General features: G+C 40.7%; 1 protein-coding gene across 1 annotated transcript in view; it reads right to left on the bottom strand.

Annotated features, from left to right (window-relative positions):
- Positions 1-8,131: 8,131 nt before the first annotated feature.
- Positions 8,132-16,723, bottom strand: part of CACNG1 (calcium voltage-gated channel auxiliary subunit gamma 1) — a 203,421-nt gene continuing 194,829 nt past the window's right edge. The window contains exon 4 of the mRNA XM_078654319.1: positions 8,132-15,637. Within this exon, the coding sequence (XP_078510445.1) occupies positions 15,411-15,637 (227 nt within the window). The 3' untranslated portion in view covers positions 8,132-15,410. The remainder of the gene's footprint in view (positions 15,638-16,723) is intronic.

The raw sequence follows: 16,723 nt of genomic DNA, 5'->3' as shown, positions 1-16,723 counted from the left end.
GTAATACTGGTAGTGGTAGTACTGGTGGTGGTGGTACTGGTGGTGGCAGTACTGGTGGTGGTAGTGGTACTGGTTATGGTAGTACTGGTACTGGTAGTACTGGTGGTGGTGGTAGTACTGGTGGTGGTGGTAGTGGTAGTACTGGTGGCTGTAGTAGTGGTAGTACTGGTGGCTGTAGTAGTGGTAGTACTGGTGGTGGTAGTACTGGTAGTACTGATGTGGTAGTACTGGTGATGGTGGTGGTACTGGTAGTGGTAGTACTGGTGGTGGTGGTACTGGTAGTGGAAGTACTGGTGGTGGTGGTACTGGTAGTACTGGTGGTGGTGGTACTGGTAGTGGTAGTAGTGGTAGTACTGGAGGTGGTGGTACTGGTAGTGGTAGTACTGTTGGTGGTGGTCCTGGTAGTGGAAGTACTGGTGGTGGTGGTACTGGTAGTACTGGTGGTGGTGGTACTGGTAGTGGTAGTAGTGGTAGTACTGGAGGTGGTGGTACTGGTAGTGGTAGTACTGTTGGTGGTAGTACTGGTGGTGGTAGTACTGATAGTGGTGGTACTGGTGGTGGGGGTACTGGTAGCGGGAGTACTGGTGGTGGTGGTACTGGTAGCAGTAGCATTGGTGGTGGTGGTACTGCTGGCCGTAATACTGGTAGTGGTAGTACTGGTGGTGGTGGTACTGCTGGTGGTAGTACTGGTGGTGGTAGTGGTACTGGTTATGGTAGTACTGGTAGTGGTAGTACTGGTGGTCGTGGTACTGGTAGTACTGGTGGTGGTGGTAGTGGTAGTACTGGTGTCTGTAGTACTGGTAGTACTGGTGGTGGTGGTACTGAAAAGAATACGCTCTTAGGAACTGCTGGAGCTTTAGGACCCTATCCCTCTCCCACATTACCAAATGCCATCAGTTTAATTAAGCCAATCATACGATGCCACCCAATAGAAAAGAGCAACAGCAAAGCAATTAAAAAATGTAGCATAACAAACAGAACTGTCGCCATTAAAAATGCTCGATTTACGGTACCATCTTACCAGCATATGCTTCTAAGCATCAATTAAACTCCCCGTGCCTAATAAATGTAGCTTGGTTTAATTTAATATCATCTACTACCTTCAGATCGACTTCACCCTACATAAAACTGCAAACACCAAATATAGTCGGAAAAAAATGATTTTGACACTAAGACAGACTACGCACGCACCTACACTTCCCTGCTTCACAAATGACCTGGTTGTGCAATGACTCCAAAAAATGACACACCAAACGGGAAGCTGTGAAAACCACTCGCACTCGGCACAAGGCACGGAGCAAGAAACGTTCCCGTCTTAAGAATCTTCTTGTCAGCACCAGGCTGTGATGCACACCAGACAAATGTTGTGCTTTGCATGGCGCGCGCCCACCAAACGCACTGCAGAATGGTGAACGCGCCCACAGCATCTGGATTGCATTACAGCACCTCCCTGACAGCTCCTAATTGATATTTATGGACAGCCGTGCGCATAACCGCACAGAATATGCCAACAATGGCGACCGGAAATCACATGTAGCCTATCGCGTCAAGGCTTCTAAAAAGACAGCACAGCGAAGACGAATCACTATGCAGATGCCAAACAAAATGACCGAAAAAGCTCACGCGCTGAGGAATTTATCCGGCACAAAACAGAATACCCTTTACAATACGGCTCGCAGCTCCGCCCCACTTCTGACGAAGTGGTGACGTCGCCGAGCCCGTAAAAAGGGCGATAGGGAAAGCCCATCAAACTATAGACCTATATCTCTCTTAGATTCATTAATGAAAATCGCAGGGAGAGTGGTCTTGTCTAAAATACAGACGTGGTCCGAGGAACATATTTTAACTCCCGTACAATATGGATTTCGCCCAGGGATGGGTACGGTCGAGCAGATTTTAAACTTTGTATTACTACAGTGGAAGCACACCAGGGCCAAAGATGGTTGTTTATATGCAATATTTGTCGACCTCTCCTCGGCCTTTGATTGTGTAATACATACAAAACTGTGGGAAACACTGGAGGAGATGAAGCTTGACCCAGCTATAGTCCTCTTTTTAAGACAACTATACTGTAATTCAACTGCCAAAGTAAGGTTCGGATCGGGAGGGGAGTGCACAGGGTCTTTCCGTATACAGAAGGGGGTGAGACAAGGCTGTGTGCTGGCCCCACTCCTTTTCTCACTATATATGAACAGTTTGGAGAAAGAACTGAGGGCAAATCATATAGATTCTCCGAGGTACGGCAACAGGGAGATAGTTTCCCTATTGTACGCGTACGACGCTGTCCTAATGGCTAGGACTAAGGTGGGTGCACAAAAGGCCTTGACCAAATATGTAGAATTTATGGAGGCCAGAGGACTTAGAGTTAACGCCAAAAAGTCCTTTGTGATGTGCAGTGGCAAAGGGAGTGCCAGGTGTAAACAGCTTAAAGTGGCAGGCCTCCAAGTTGAACACACTAAAACATTCCCATATTTGGGGGTTGTAATCGAAAGATCTGGCACCTGGGGGCCAGAAGTGAAAAATAGGACCCTAGCCTTCAAGCGATCAGTCGCGGCTGTACTAAATTTCTCAAGTAAACTGGGTAAGCGACAGCCCGAAATCATGCTCAGTATTTACATAGCAAAATGCAGAAGCATTGCTCTCTATGGCGCAGGGGTTTGGGGGTATCATGATGTAACATCACTTCAAATTGTAGAAAATAATTTTTTTAGATCCCTTCTGTCCCTCCCTCCACGCGGAATTAGGTATGGACCATCTAACTGACCTGATTAGAATCCAACCAATTTTGCTATGGCGCAGAGTTTGGGCGACACAAGAACTCGCCCTAAACCAAGAAATTATTAGAGATGTTATGGCCCTTGAAAATGCAAAGCGTATTAAATTGCTTGAGTACGTCAGGAGGGTTTTAAATGACATACAAAGGCCAGATTGGTATAGCAACCCTAAATTAATTGGGGAAATCCCAAAGAAAGTTCTAAAACAATTGTGTCTGGAGCATTTTAACATAAAAAGATTGGGAGGGGAGGTCACAAAGAAAACCGTGCTGGAGCACCAATCGTTGTTGATCTCCCACAAAATACAACCTTACCTAAACCTTGTGACTCTAGGGTTTGATCGTTTTATTTTGACCAGATTTAGGTTTAACCTATTCCATCACTTAGTGACATTTCCAGCTAAGAATGACTGGCATAGAATTCTGTCTGTATGCCCATGCGACAATATGTCACCTCAAACCACATTCCATCTGGTCTTGATTTGCAAGCTGTACAAAAAAGAACGCTGTAGATGGATCAAACAATACTTGAGAGATGGTGCCTGGCGGCAATGCAGGCCTGCGTATTTGAATCTGCAGCAACTGGGGAATCCTTTATGTATAATGACTATGACCATGTTTCTAAAAAGTGTTTTAAAATCACGGAATTTATTATGAATCTCAATTTATTCGATAGTCTCACTGTAATGATTTAATACATTTTTAAACTAAAATGTTATTTATTGATGTTTAATTGTATGGATGTAGTTTTGTATGTACTTACTTTTATGATTTTTCTAAATGGTGAAAATCGAATAAAGCTTATTGAAACAAAAATAGGTGAATAGATCAGATCCCTCAGCAACTTAGTACATTTACTTCAAGGCAACTTTTAGATTGCACTCCCATAAATCTCCACTTAAACATGGAAACCTAAGGTTAGCTACTTGGAGAACTTGTATTTACAAGTGAATGTGTGTGCAAATGTATATGTTAAAGCCCCACACCTTCAGCTCGGTGTAGGTCATTTGAAGCACTTGCATCTATCTCAAGAGGGATTTTGAGTAACAACTTGAAGTAGAGCAGGTTTGTGGAGGTTTCAGTTGGATCTGTCTCAAGAGAAACACACACCTAGGAACGACTTAAGAAACTGGAGCTTCAGGAAAGAATTTTTAAGATTTTGCATCTGACTTGAGGGGGCCATCTACTATATGTATATATATATATATATATATATATATATATATATATGTGTGTGTTTGTGTGTGTTATAGTTAGGTCAACGTTTCCATAGGAAATGCCTTTTTTATTTTTGCTAATAGCTTTAGCGCGTTTGACGAATCTTCATGAAACTTTCCAAAATGTTTCTCTTTTTTGCCCAGTTGGTGCATGCAAAGTATCGAGGTGATCCATCAAGAGGGGGTAGAGAAAAGGGGGGAGGGTGGCAAAACGCTAAATCCCCATGCATTCTCTATAGACCTTTTTAGGCAGTGCTACCGCAAAAACTGCTGAATGGAATCACACCAGATTTGGCATGCAGCTAGATTTTGGCATAAAAAGTGTGTTGTTTAGGATTCAGTGTAATTCTGTTCAGTAGTTTTCAAGATATAAGGATCAAAACTGTTTGTGAATCTTTAGGGTTGGTTTCGAGGGTCTCTCACGAGAGTCCCTCAACCCCAATTCAAAAAACTAGAAGATTCTGATTGGACCAGTGGGCTTTTTTTCCTTGGGCCAGGCTTTCGTGGAACTAGGGCTCTGATAGGATGCCTGCAATGCCCAGGGCGGGAGGCAGAGCACCATCCTCCCTATTGTAAAAAATAAAATATGGGTGTTCCTGGTGGTCCCTGGGACACCCAAATAATTTTTAAAAATTTAATAATAAATGAATGGCAGGAACCGCTGATTTATTATTCCCTTTTCTTTGTGGGAGCGCCCCATAATACCTTAGGGCATTTGTTTAATACACAATATGTTTATGCTTGTGGTGCCCCTAAAAGAGGAAGGGGCATCACCAAGCATTTTCCTAATGGTGTTGGGGGGGGGCTGCAGGAAGTAAAGCAGCCTCCCAGCAACATTTTTAAAAAAACAGTAAGTTTCCTTCATCATTAAATCCATAATACCAGGAGAAATTAACATATTGTTTTCAAACCATTCCTCGATGGAGCTCAATTCTGTTCAGCTAGAGTGCAATGCCCTCTTGTGGTTGTTTTTATGCTTGCATTATGTGTGCTGAAAAATTATAAAACAGAGACTCAAAGACATATTGGTTTTATTTAAAAAAAAAAAAGAAATCTGTGAATATCTCTTTTTAACAGTCTTTATCCCACAAATGTAATCATAAAAACTTTTTAAAATGAAATCTCACAGACAGGTTGATTTTTTCATTAAAACTTTATGAAAACATTTTTATAATAATCACAATAAATAAACATTACATTGTGTGAATTACTGAAATATAGATTGGATTGCAGGTCATACGGCCAACCCCACGCAGCAGGGTTGGCTGCTAACGGGTGTTTGGATACAAAGCTGACTGCAGGCCATATCCTGCTTCCTATTCCAAGCTGCGCATGACCAAAGCCTTGCACGGCGTGGGGTTGCTTGCCTGCGAGGAGCTGGATGCAGGGCCGGGCCTTCAGGCATGCACGGGAGGGTGTTGGCATACGTATGGTAATAAAATATTACTTTACGATAAAAAAAATCGAAATTCCCTGGAAAAAACCCAAAGGTTACAGTGGTTGTGTCATTAGGTGAAAATGTCAGTGATGATATATCGTTTTAAATAAAAAAAACTTACATTCACCAATTATAGTTATCCCATGTAACTATAACTAGTGCCCTAAGGTAGCTATAACTTGCGCCCTTGCCATGCACAGCTAATTACCCAAGATATTACATGGCTCATGACATGTTCCATAACATCATTGCAACATTTGAAATAACTTCATTGAAGACAAGACTGTGCATGGCAGGGGGATGAGTTATAGTTACTAGAGATAACTATATCCAGGAAATGTCAGTGCTTTTTTAGTTTAAAGCGTTATGCTGTCACTAAAGCTTTCTCCTAACTATAAATACACTTAAACCTTTGTTTTGTTCAGTGAAAAAACATATACACACACACCTTTTGAATAAAAGAACATTTCATCAAATATCTTTATTATTTGCTTAACTAACATTTTGTTTCCTCCTGCCTTATCACAAGGCCGTGGACTTTTATAAAAGCAGCAGTAGTACAGATCCACTCAAACAGTAGTTCGATAAAGGTAAAGGCACTTGGGTTAATCAGTGACTGCTAGTTCATATACTAGGTTGTCTTCACAGGTATTCATAATAATCAAGACATTTATTGCAAGTTGTAATATTGATTCATCATATATCAGCACTGGTATTTATTTTTATTTTTATTTATTTTATAGAGTTTTATATAGCGCGAGCTTGACCCGAATCAGGTATCAGAGAGCTTTACATAGCATCAGATGTGTTACACGAGGACACACTTATTTTTGTTAGGCACGGGGAGAGATTTAGTGATTTGTGGTATATTTAGTTATCCTGTACACAAAAACCACAATTCATTAGAAAAGCAAAAATTTATATGTATATTTTAATGTTGAGGCCACAACTTAAAAGGACATTTGAAGCAGTTGTCTCTGACTCAAGAGGAACATATAGTAACAACTTGAATTATTGCATTTTTTGTGATAGACTAGTTGAGGGGTTGTTTCTGACTTGAGAGGGACATCTAGTAACATTTTGAAGGGCTGCAACCTTGTTAAAGGCTTAAAGTTGTTGTTTCTGACTCAGGAAAACATATAGTGATGACTTGAGGTACTGTAGCTATGCGGAAGGCTGGAACTATTGGCTTTAAAAATGCTTTTTCTAAATCAGAATGGGATTTTTATTGTGTTGTGCTTTGGACGTTTTAACTGTTATGGTACTTCTAAATACTTTACACAATTTCTCTAAGTCATACCTGTCTGCTTTGTGCCATAGCTACCACTGGCTGAGCTCAGGTCTAAAATATTGAAACCTTTAACTGGGCCTAACAGAAGAGTGCCTTTTTACTTGATGAACTACTTTCTCACGGGTATGTTAGGTCAATTGAACGTGGTCATAAAACCAACAATGAATTTAAATATTTTTTGTAGCTACTTAAATTCAGTGTTTGATTGCGCCTATTTTATATTCAAGTGAAATGTCACAATTAACTGTTTTTCATCTTGCTTACTGGTTGTGGTTTGTATTTCCACCTTTACAATGTAGGTCTTCAATTTACATTCTTTCTTTCCTTCCTTTAAAAAATGCCTGTCTTCATTCTAAAATTGATATGTTGTAATGGTTTCATTGAATTTACGATATACTATGCACATTTAACACACTGCATATTATGCACCCAACTAATGATTCGTTCCATATTAACCTTAGCCCAATGCATGATGTTATTGTTGTTTATCTGTTAGTTCTCCACTTGAGATATTTCAATTGTTCTAGTTATTATTTATGTTTCACAATTGTGCCATTGCTGCTGCTGTGAATAATATAGATATTGTTACCAACTGTGATATGTTAAGGATCATGCACCTTCCTTATAAATTCTGCATTTCCATCCTGCTTGACATGCCCTTCTTGCTACTCTCTAGCACACAATGACGCACACATCCTGATTAATAATCAGAGCTTCCTGTCTTTGATATTATTGTACCACAGATTGTGCAGTTTTCATTCCATTCTTCATTCTGTATGGCATGCCCTGTTTACTACTCAATAGCAAAAAATGGTGTGGGCTTTCCGATTATGTATAATTATTTCCTGTTTATGATAATATCGTACCACATATTGACAGTTTTTGTTTATATATAATATTTCCATACCATTTACTGTCTTATATTACATAACCAATTCTCAAATGTGAATACGTGGTCTAATACTTGGTTTTGTGGCAGCATATTTTCTGACAAACCATGCCATTCTATCTGGGGACCTACACCCTTTTTAGGTTTTTTCAGAATTACCACTTGTCTATTTTCTTTTCAACTACAGATATCTTTAATTTAAAATGGCAACAGATTTTTCAATTTTCATCTTCAATATACTTTACATTCATATTCTCATTGTGCGACAGAGACGCCATGTCTTACATACTATACTACTCAACACACTGTAAGATGGAGGTATGTTTTACACTTACGTAACACATTTCTGAGACATCATATGGCTTTTTGTTTCTTACACTTTATGTGGCTCAAGAAATGCTTCTCAACACATACGTGAGAACTACATGCAAGGGTGAGTGGGACATGCTTTTCTGTTATTTGGTGACAACTGATGTCCAGTAGCAAGATAAACATGTGAGGACAGAATATACAAGTGTGAGAATCAGGTGCATCATTAAAACTTTATTGCTGTTTTGCATTGACTTATGTAAATTCACAGAATAAATGTGTGGCACATAGATTTCTAGAACTCTGATGTTTTTTTCATAATTTTATTGGTTTACATCTTTGTTGTCAAGACAGGTGTGAATTATTGATACTGATCAGCCTGCTTTATAACTGATTTTGTTTGCAGACACACGTTATTACACAATTTCCCTTACTTTATGGCTGTGTGGGAGTGCCTCATCTCCTCTCCTTTTCGTGTTTTAACAGAGCTGCTATTATGGTTAAATGGTGGCCCAAATGTGTGTATAAGGGGCCCTGCAGTTTTTGAATCCTTAAAATGTTGTCAAAGTACATACTCTTACATCTGACCTCTGGGATATCCAGAGACGCTCATGTGGGGTATATCGAATACCTATTGCCAGATATTCACAGAAAGCCTTTATTACAATCATAGGAATGAGAATCCTTCTTCTCAATAAAAGAGATTTTTGGTGTGCCTTCACAGTAATTCATGTGTTACTCTTTAAAGGCGCCAATTGTTATGTGACCTAATTTTGCCAACAGGGGCTTTGTCATAACTAATATCATCCACATGATTTTGTCTATGGTCTTCAATTGGGGTACCTATTAAGGATGGTTGTGGATTTGATGACAGTAATGTCAGTGTAGTAATGCTAATACTATTGCATGTATGACTCAGTTGCTACAAACTAATCACTTGGGCATTTCAGATGACAATTAGAGCATCATCAGACTTGTTATTAGACCACAGGTCATCACTTTGGAGATTCCTTTGCCTATAATAACTATTCCATCATATAATATTAGTTATGTGTAATGGCTTTGCAGCTAACTTTAGACCATCTTGGGACAAGCTGTTGACACAAGATATGAATAATGAATTAATATTTTCATCATGCTTAGTTTTGGACCATTCTCGACATTCTGTACTGGTTGAATAAGTGCTGTTACTTTTTTACACTATGTACACCAGCTTATAGTTGCCACTTTTTGTATGTAAAAAATGATTTTTTTGTATTTGTATAAATAAATAATGATGGATTGCATACTCAGTACCTGATGATGGAAGTTTTGAATGTTCATGTCGTTCATAGCCCTGGAGAAGTTCCTCGTTGGAAAATGAATAAAACACGTTGGCAGTTTTTTTCTCAAAATGATGTAATGAAGAATAATAGAAACCTTTGAAAATGAATTGTGATTCTTGGATTGACTTTTGTATGCTACAAAAACATTTACAAGGCCAAAAGAGACATCAGTGGAGTTCCCCATACAGGGAGACAGAAGACAGGTGTGTGGCTACTCAACCCAGGAAGGCACAAAGATTGAGTTGATTCCACATTACAAATCGAGGGGTACCCATGATAGGTTAAATCAAAGTGCAGTATTACAATTGTTTGAAGGATTGCTGGGCCTAAACCTCATCAGGTCGACAAATATAGAAACAATCGAGTTCAGATCAAATCCCGAACAACCAGGGAACAATATTACAACCACCAACTAGTCGGATGAAACTATTGAAGCCGAACTTTGGCAACATAGGTAAACCTTCTCAACAGGGGGCATTGAAATGAAGAAGGTAGAGGCAATACACTTCCCAAGTCCACTGCAACAGCCAAAATCAACGCCAAGCATGCTAAATAAAGGGTGCGATTGGACTGGACCCCTGGATTGTAGTCAAGGTAGGCTTGCAAATAACCAGGCACATATCTGCCAAAAGAGCAACACAGCTATTAGCTATCTCCGACGAACATCAGTAAGATGGGCCCCCTAGTGGCAGACTCAAACAAGATGCATGAGAGAAGCCTTCGGACTCCCCTTTACAGGCCCATCCCTGTAAAACATGTTCTTAGAATGAGAATGATCGAATCAGCAAAGCGGGTAAGGATGGTTTTCTAAACATTTTTCAACAACTTGAGGTCTTGCTACTACAAGAAACCTGGCAGTTGTCACGCACCCCAATGGTGGGATTCAAATAATATCATAACTCAGTAATCAAAGAAACAAGGACCGGCAGAGCAAAAGGTGGCCTGTCAATCTACACCTCAATGGATATATTATGGGCCTACGAGGAGGTAGAATTGGTCACAACATGGATTCAGTGTGTTAAGCTTGAAGTAGCACCCTATCGCACCCTGATAATACTGAACCTTTACATACATCCAGCCCACAAGTATAAAGCAGCACAAATTCAGTACTTGATAGAAACACTCAAAGCCTTGAAGTTTACATAGCCACAAGCTAATATAATATTATCGAGTGATTTCAATATGAGCCTACTACAGGGCTCTGAAGTCAAACTTCCAGGCCAAACACAGTAATCAATCAAGATGTGATCCGCATGGCAAAAACTGCATCTCTGCGCTTGAGGCATTGGGCCTGTGTACATTAAATGGACTCTGTCCAAAGGACTATCCCGCTGCCTTCACAAGAGTGACTGACAGTACATGTTTAAATATACTATACCTTGGTAGACTCATGCTTGTTCAGGGGTATCACAAAATTCAACATAAAAGGAAGATAGGACACTGATAATTTCCCTCACATCTTCACTCTGGAACTCATTCCACCCAAGGCTCTAGAAGCACGAGGTTTACTCTCAGTTTTACAGCCATTAAATCTAAAGCACCTTTGATGGAAGGGACAGATGATAGAGATAATCATTGACTTTATTACCACTCGCCTCAATCAGAATTCTTTGAGCCATGAAGACAGGATGACCAGGCACAGGCCTGAGAGGCAATTATAGAGATTCTCATCTCGACTTTTCCAACTAAGCACCCAACCAAACTAGCAATAGGCCAGAACAGGCCAGAATGGTTCACTTCAGAACTTAGGTCCAGGAAAAAAACCATTAGCAAGGAGCTTAGAAGTGCACACTTGCGCGGAAATCAACCAAGTCAAGACTCAATCGCCAACATCGCCAGAAAGAAACAAGCCTATTGAAAAGCGATTAGGGCTGCAAAAGTCCAGCATAGTAGGGATATTTGTACGATATTGCTACACGCAAGTCAGCAACAGAATCACCTTTCGGAAGAAATAAACAATTTGGCCAATGGCATCAACTGACATTACAATACTGACATCACTTTACAATCAAGCCTCTCTAAAAAATTGCTTGCGATTCCACAAAATATTTGGCAATCCCAAATTAGGCTGGAGTTTGTTCTGCATTACCAGGGCCCGGTCAGACTAGATGCCCTAATAAAATACTACTGGAGAATGAGGGCAGCAGATGAAAAATCCTAGGCCAACCAGTGTTGGCTCAAAATAGAAAAATAGGCTCACGCCCACAAATCTGTGTTCTCTTCACTACAACAGTCAATAGTAGAACTACAATTAGAGGAGGCTTGGTATACTATAGCGGAATATTCTGTTTTTAAATGGGCAATTAATAAAGGAGTCCTGTTTCAATGTTTATCACAGATAAGGGCACTTTGGTGATCAAACAGCATGTGTGGGTGGTCTTGCATAGCATGGGGCCCTCAGCCATATCTGTACACATACGTTTCTGAGACAAAGAAGAAAGACTTGATGATAATTAGGCTGGGTGTGTTTTTCCATCAAAGGACCTAACCCTGGTATGGTTACAGTCCTGGTCTACCATGGAATGTTGTCTCTGAGGGCTTAGCAGCGTAACATTGCTTCACTTGGCAGTGAATTTTCTGTCACTGGCAGCAATGGAGTTGGAAAAATAGAGCAAGCTCCCTTGCACTCCTCCCTATTGAAACATATGGTTTGCATTACGTTTATGACTCGCTGTACTGCTTACTGTTGTAATTCCCACAGAGCAGTGGTCGAAGTGGGCGCATCAGCAGGGCACGGCGTGCCCCAACTTAATTAATTTCATTGAGTCAGTTCCCCTACTTTCTTATTTTAAACATTCCTCCTGGACGGCAGAAATCGCCAAGTCTCGGCTTTTAGGGATGGGCAGAGAAGGAAAAGGACTCAGCCTTTTCTTTCATGTCCAGAGAAGACCAGGACAGTGTCCAGTTCTCCTGCCACTGGCAGCTGCCCTCCCTTTGTTCCTCCTCTTCCCTCTCTTTCTGACTCGCTCCTCCTCATTTTGTGAAAACCGAGACTTCAAGAAGCAGGTATTACCTTCTCATTCCTCCATTCGTTTATTTGCTCCCCTGTGAAATGGATCCCAAAAAAATCAATAAAAACACTTTTGCTGGAAACGTCATCTTTTTCTGACATTTTTCAATTTCTAAGTGCAGCCTCAGGATTGAGAGAAATAAAACATTCAAAATATGAAAAATAACTAACTTATGAAAGTAAGACAGAGTGGTTGCAAGGTGGCCAGATTGATTTATTCACACCTAATAAACACATTAGCGCCACCAGTGTAGCGCTACTTTTGTTTTCTCGTCTCTCTTTGAACAACATTGTTTTCCCTGGGTGGGAAAGTGCACTATTCCTGGCGATAATGAAATACCAGCTTTATGGGTGAATTGGAAAACAAAATGTGTACAGCAGCTCTGTGTTCACGAATGTGGTCTTTTTAAACCATACTGCTTATGTTTTGTACGGATATAAGCAATGGGCGTTGAAATGGGTTCCTAACGGACCCTGTAGTCATGTCCTTAACTTTGCAGGCAAAAGCACTCACTAATTTCTGAATAATGAGTGTAAAAAGAAAAAGATAACCATGTTGTTCCTGCTTACATTTCACATACTTTACTTAATATGGGATTCCCTATGAGAGTTTTTTTTTCTAGGATATTTTTAATGATTTTTTAGGCAGCATATTGCTCTTGTCTTGTGTGTAATTTCAATTGAGTCACATCCAGGTGTTTATAGTGGGGCACAATTGGGCTGTGGTTGAAGGCAGTGTGAGTTTCTTTGAGTGGGGCAGTAAGGTGTTCAGTGGGGGAGAGGATGTGGCACTATGGTTCGAGCTGCTGAATTTGGAACGGGGGAACCAGGTTCAGCCTTCATGACCAGTCCACCAGACCACTCCCCCTGAGGGAGCACATTCCCATGCTAGACCTTAGAAGGCCTGCAAGACCTTAAAAGCCCTGGTGTATTAGCACCAGCAGATGGACCCTGGCAGTGGCAACTGTGGGTTAACCTTGAATGCCTGTCCGTCAAAATCCATGCTGAAGTTCACCTCCAGTCTTGCAGGAAAGCCTACAAAGCAGCACATCATTGAGTGACAGTGACTCTGTCACTGAGGTCACAGGACCCTTTAGCAGGCTGGCTCTAGGGCAGTGCGACCGCATCAAGTGCTGACCAGCTGTGGTCCGTGCAGGTAACAGCGGTGGGGCAAAGGGGGATTTCGAGGAATAATGTTGAGGAAAAATTAAGTAAATAATTAGTTTTGCCTCTGCATTGTCCCTCGAAATCCCTCTTACCGCCCCACTGCTGTTAACTGCACAGACCGCGGCTGGAGCTGACTTCAGGTGGGGACTTCAGGTGGGGAGTCGTGTTTGCAAGTATAATATGGTTTTAAAAGCACTTGCTGCCTCCTTCCTGGCCTCCAATAATTTTCGGCAAAAATAAAAATGTCATGATAACTCCAGTGATTAATGTTCTTAGTAGAGATAGATGGTGTTTTATCTAGTGGAGGTTTTGACTCATGGAAAGGAAGCGAATCTGTGATTGGAAACGTATCCTACTTTGTGAATGGATTTTAAGGTCAAAAACTCATATTAAACCTTAAATAAACATGTGTATCCATTGGTTAAATTAAATAACATAATGAGGTGTAACCAATTGGTGAAATGGGAAACAAATACTAAACATTTGGATATTTTGCTCTCTCTGCCACACCGCTGACTCCGCCCACTGACCCAATCCACGGGTTATTCCCGCCCTCTGTTTCTCCGCCCACAGTTCCCCAAATTTGTTACCGCCACTTCGACCACTGTCACAGATTCCTTGTTTACTGGGTTGGGTCCTGAGTTGCCTCAGTTTGGTTGTGATTTCCACCAGCCCCTCGTGCAAATCCTTTTGTATTTCAGGCTAACTTTGTTCACTGCTACACTTTATGTCCTGGCTTTGATAGCATCTTGCCCCAACTGACTAATCAAACACATCATTGCCTGTTGGTGAAGCACTTCAAGAAAGGTATCAAATTGTGGTATGTTTAACACGTTTTTTTTTAGACGTTTTCAATCATCTTGTATATTATTGCCAGTCCCTTTGATACAATGTAAGTTTGTCATGTTTTTATCTTAAATGATCTACCTGCTAGATCGAATAAATACATATTACTCACTGAAGTTTACAAGGTCGCAAAGCTTTTGACTAAACACGTCCCAAGAAAAAAATGATTGTTTTCAAACTATTTTTTAACATTTCCGATCCACGCGTGGCATTTAGCAAAAAAGAGAACGTGTGCATTGCTTATTGCCTACTGACAACGAGCTCAGTTTTGAGTTTTTGTTCCGACAGACCAGTTACCCACTGCATCCCGCCAGCCAGCATGAGGGAAGCGAAGCAGCAGTCAAACCCACGATTAACAGACAGGTAAACATGTCGTCCGTGAGGACCGAGGGCCCTGTAATGTCTTCATCTATCATTGCTCCTTCCAAGCTGCACATTGAAGCGCACAGCTCTTGTGCGCCACGCAGCTAATGTTAGATCTTCTGGTGGCCTTACCAGCCACCTTCATTTAAAGAAGGGTTTCTCAAATATTTTAAGCTTTGATTTCTACCTCCTCTCAACAGAAATGATTACCTATGACCCACCTGAAGAAGCATTTGTGTAAAACATATTTACAAACATATTATTTACTGAAATAAAACACTTGGTGGTTATAGCCAAAATACTGAATACTAAGGACAGCTCATTCAACATGCACGCTTTTTGTGACCCTACTCAGACGTGTTTTTGAGCCCCAATGGGGTCTTGTCGTGCCACAGTTTGAAAAAAACATGGGTGTAAAAAATGAGTTGTGTCCTTTCTATGTTTGAACAATCCCTTAAAAAAGACCAGTCTCTCTCCAGCCAAATTCTTGCATAAGATACTGTTGGATAAATGCCATTGACATTATTCTACGCATTGTTCTTAGCTCAAGGCACAAATCACCAGTTCAGTGTACAAGTGAACAAAATGACAAAAGTAACTAAAAAATAATGTGAAAAGACACCAGTGCTATTCATCAATACCGGTGCTATTTTTGCAATGATAGAATGTGTTGAACTTTCAGTAGTTCAACCCCGTTTCTTAAGGACATGTGAGTCCACCAACATGTAAATGCTGTATTTTCCCCAGCACTCCTCGCATGGAGTTTGAGCATACAGTTGTTTCTACATCTCTGGTTCTGCGTCCATGCAGGATTCCCAGGGATTTTGGGGCATGCGAGGCAAGGAGATGAGGAGGAGAGTGACCCCACAAATGAAAAGGATGACGAAAGCTGAGCAGGCACAGGCAAAGGACCAAGAGTAGTAGTATTCGATCCAGACGGTGTCTTCGCTGTCAATCATCCGCTTCACAGATTGCCGTATGACTTCCACCGACACCATGATGCAAAGGCCTGGGAACAGGAGAAATCTGTTAATATTGGAAAAACTTCTCACCCATCATCATTCCCTGACATTGTTCCTATGGCTTGATCGACCATTTTTGGCATGTGAAGCAATTTTCGCTTGGGGGTGCTTGGAGTTCCATGGGTGTTGGTCACCCATAATGTGGATCCAATCACCCGCAAATGACAAATACTGTAGATCTGAATAATAAGGTCTGACTCGTTTACCAGTTTTGAACTGAAATGATTCTTTTCCAAATGCCACTCCTTCCTGCATCAACTTACGACATGTTTTCTACAGAAAGTTTAATAGAATTTCCTATAAAGTGTGTTTTTACTTCCAATTCTGCCTGAGTACCCAAGATCATCATTCCTCTGCCGAAAAACCTCTGTATGCACACACTACATGAGCCTGAGAATTCGATTACATGCATGCACCCCAGATCTGCCCTGCCAATGGATTGGAAGGGAGCTGTAACTTGTGTTATTTGATTAAAAGCCGGATATCTTGAGTGTTTACTAATATAGTAACAGATAAATGGACTAATCTGTCAACAGATTTCTGTATAATTTGTGTAAAAACCTCAGGAAAAAAGTAACATTCTTATCTTAACCAAATGTACAAACATTTTGTGTGTGCAAGCTCATAGATGGGCCCTGTAGGAATCCTTGAAAGTGAGGCCGGCCATGTCTAGCAGACCTCTCTCTACATCCTATATTTTAACTTTACAGAGGTGCAATGGGAATTCAGTGAGTGAACGGATACATGTCCAGTTTCTGAATATGCATTAGTGTTTTAATGCTTTGATCTTGTTCCACCCCTCCTGAAATGTACTACTCTTACTGGCTAATGAAGGAATTTGCATATTTTGTCACAATTTAGCCAGAACGTGGAAATACAGAGATGCTCTTGCAAACTATGTGCAAAACATATAAAACAGGCTGTATTTAGATCTTCAAGAGATGGTGTTTGAACTCAAACGAGATACTCATATTCTGGAAAACTAGTGGCATCAAACACATAAAGTGATTTATATCAGTGCATCCCTGATCAAAAAACTCTTGCACGTTGAATTGAATTGGGTGAAGACGTTT

Source organism: Lissotriton helveticus, chromosome 7 (assembly GCF_964261635.1).
Source record: "Lissotriton helveticus chromosome 7, aLisHel1.1, whole genome shotgun sequence".
In the NCBI taxonomy this organism is placed as follows: Eukaryota; Metazoa; Chordata; class Amphibia; order Caudata; family Salamandridae; genus Lissotriton; species Lissotriton helveticus.
Note: the sequence above shows the minus strand (reverse complement) of the source record. Positions and strands in the feature narration are given on the sequence as shown.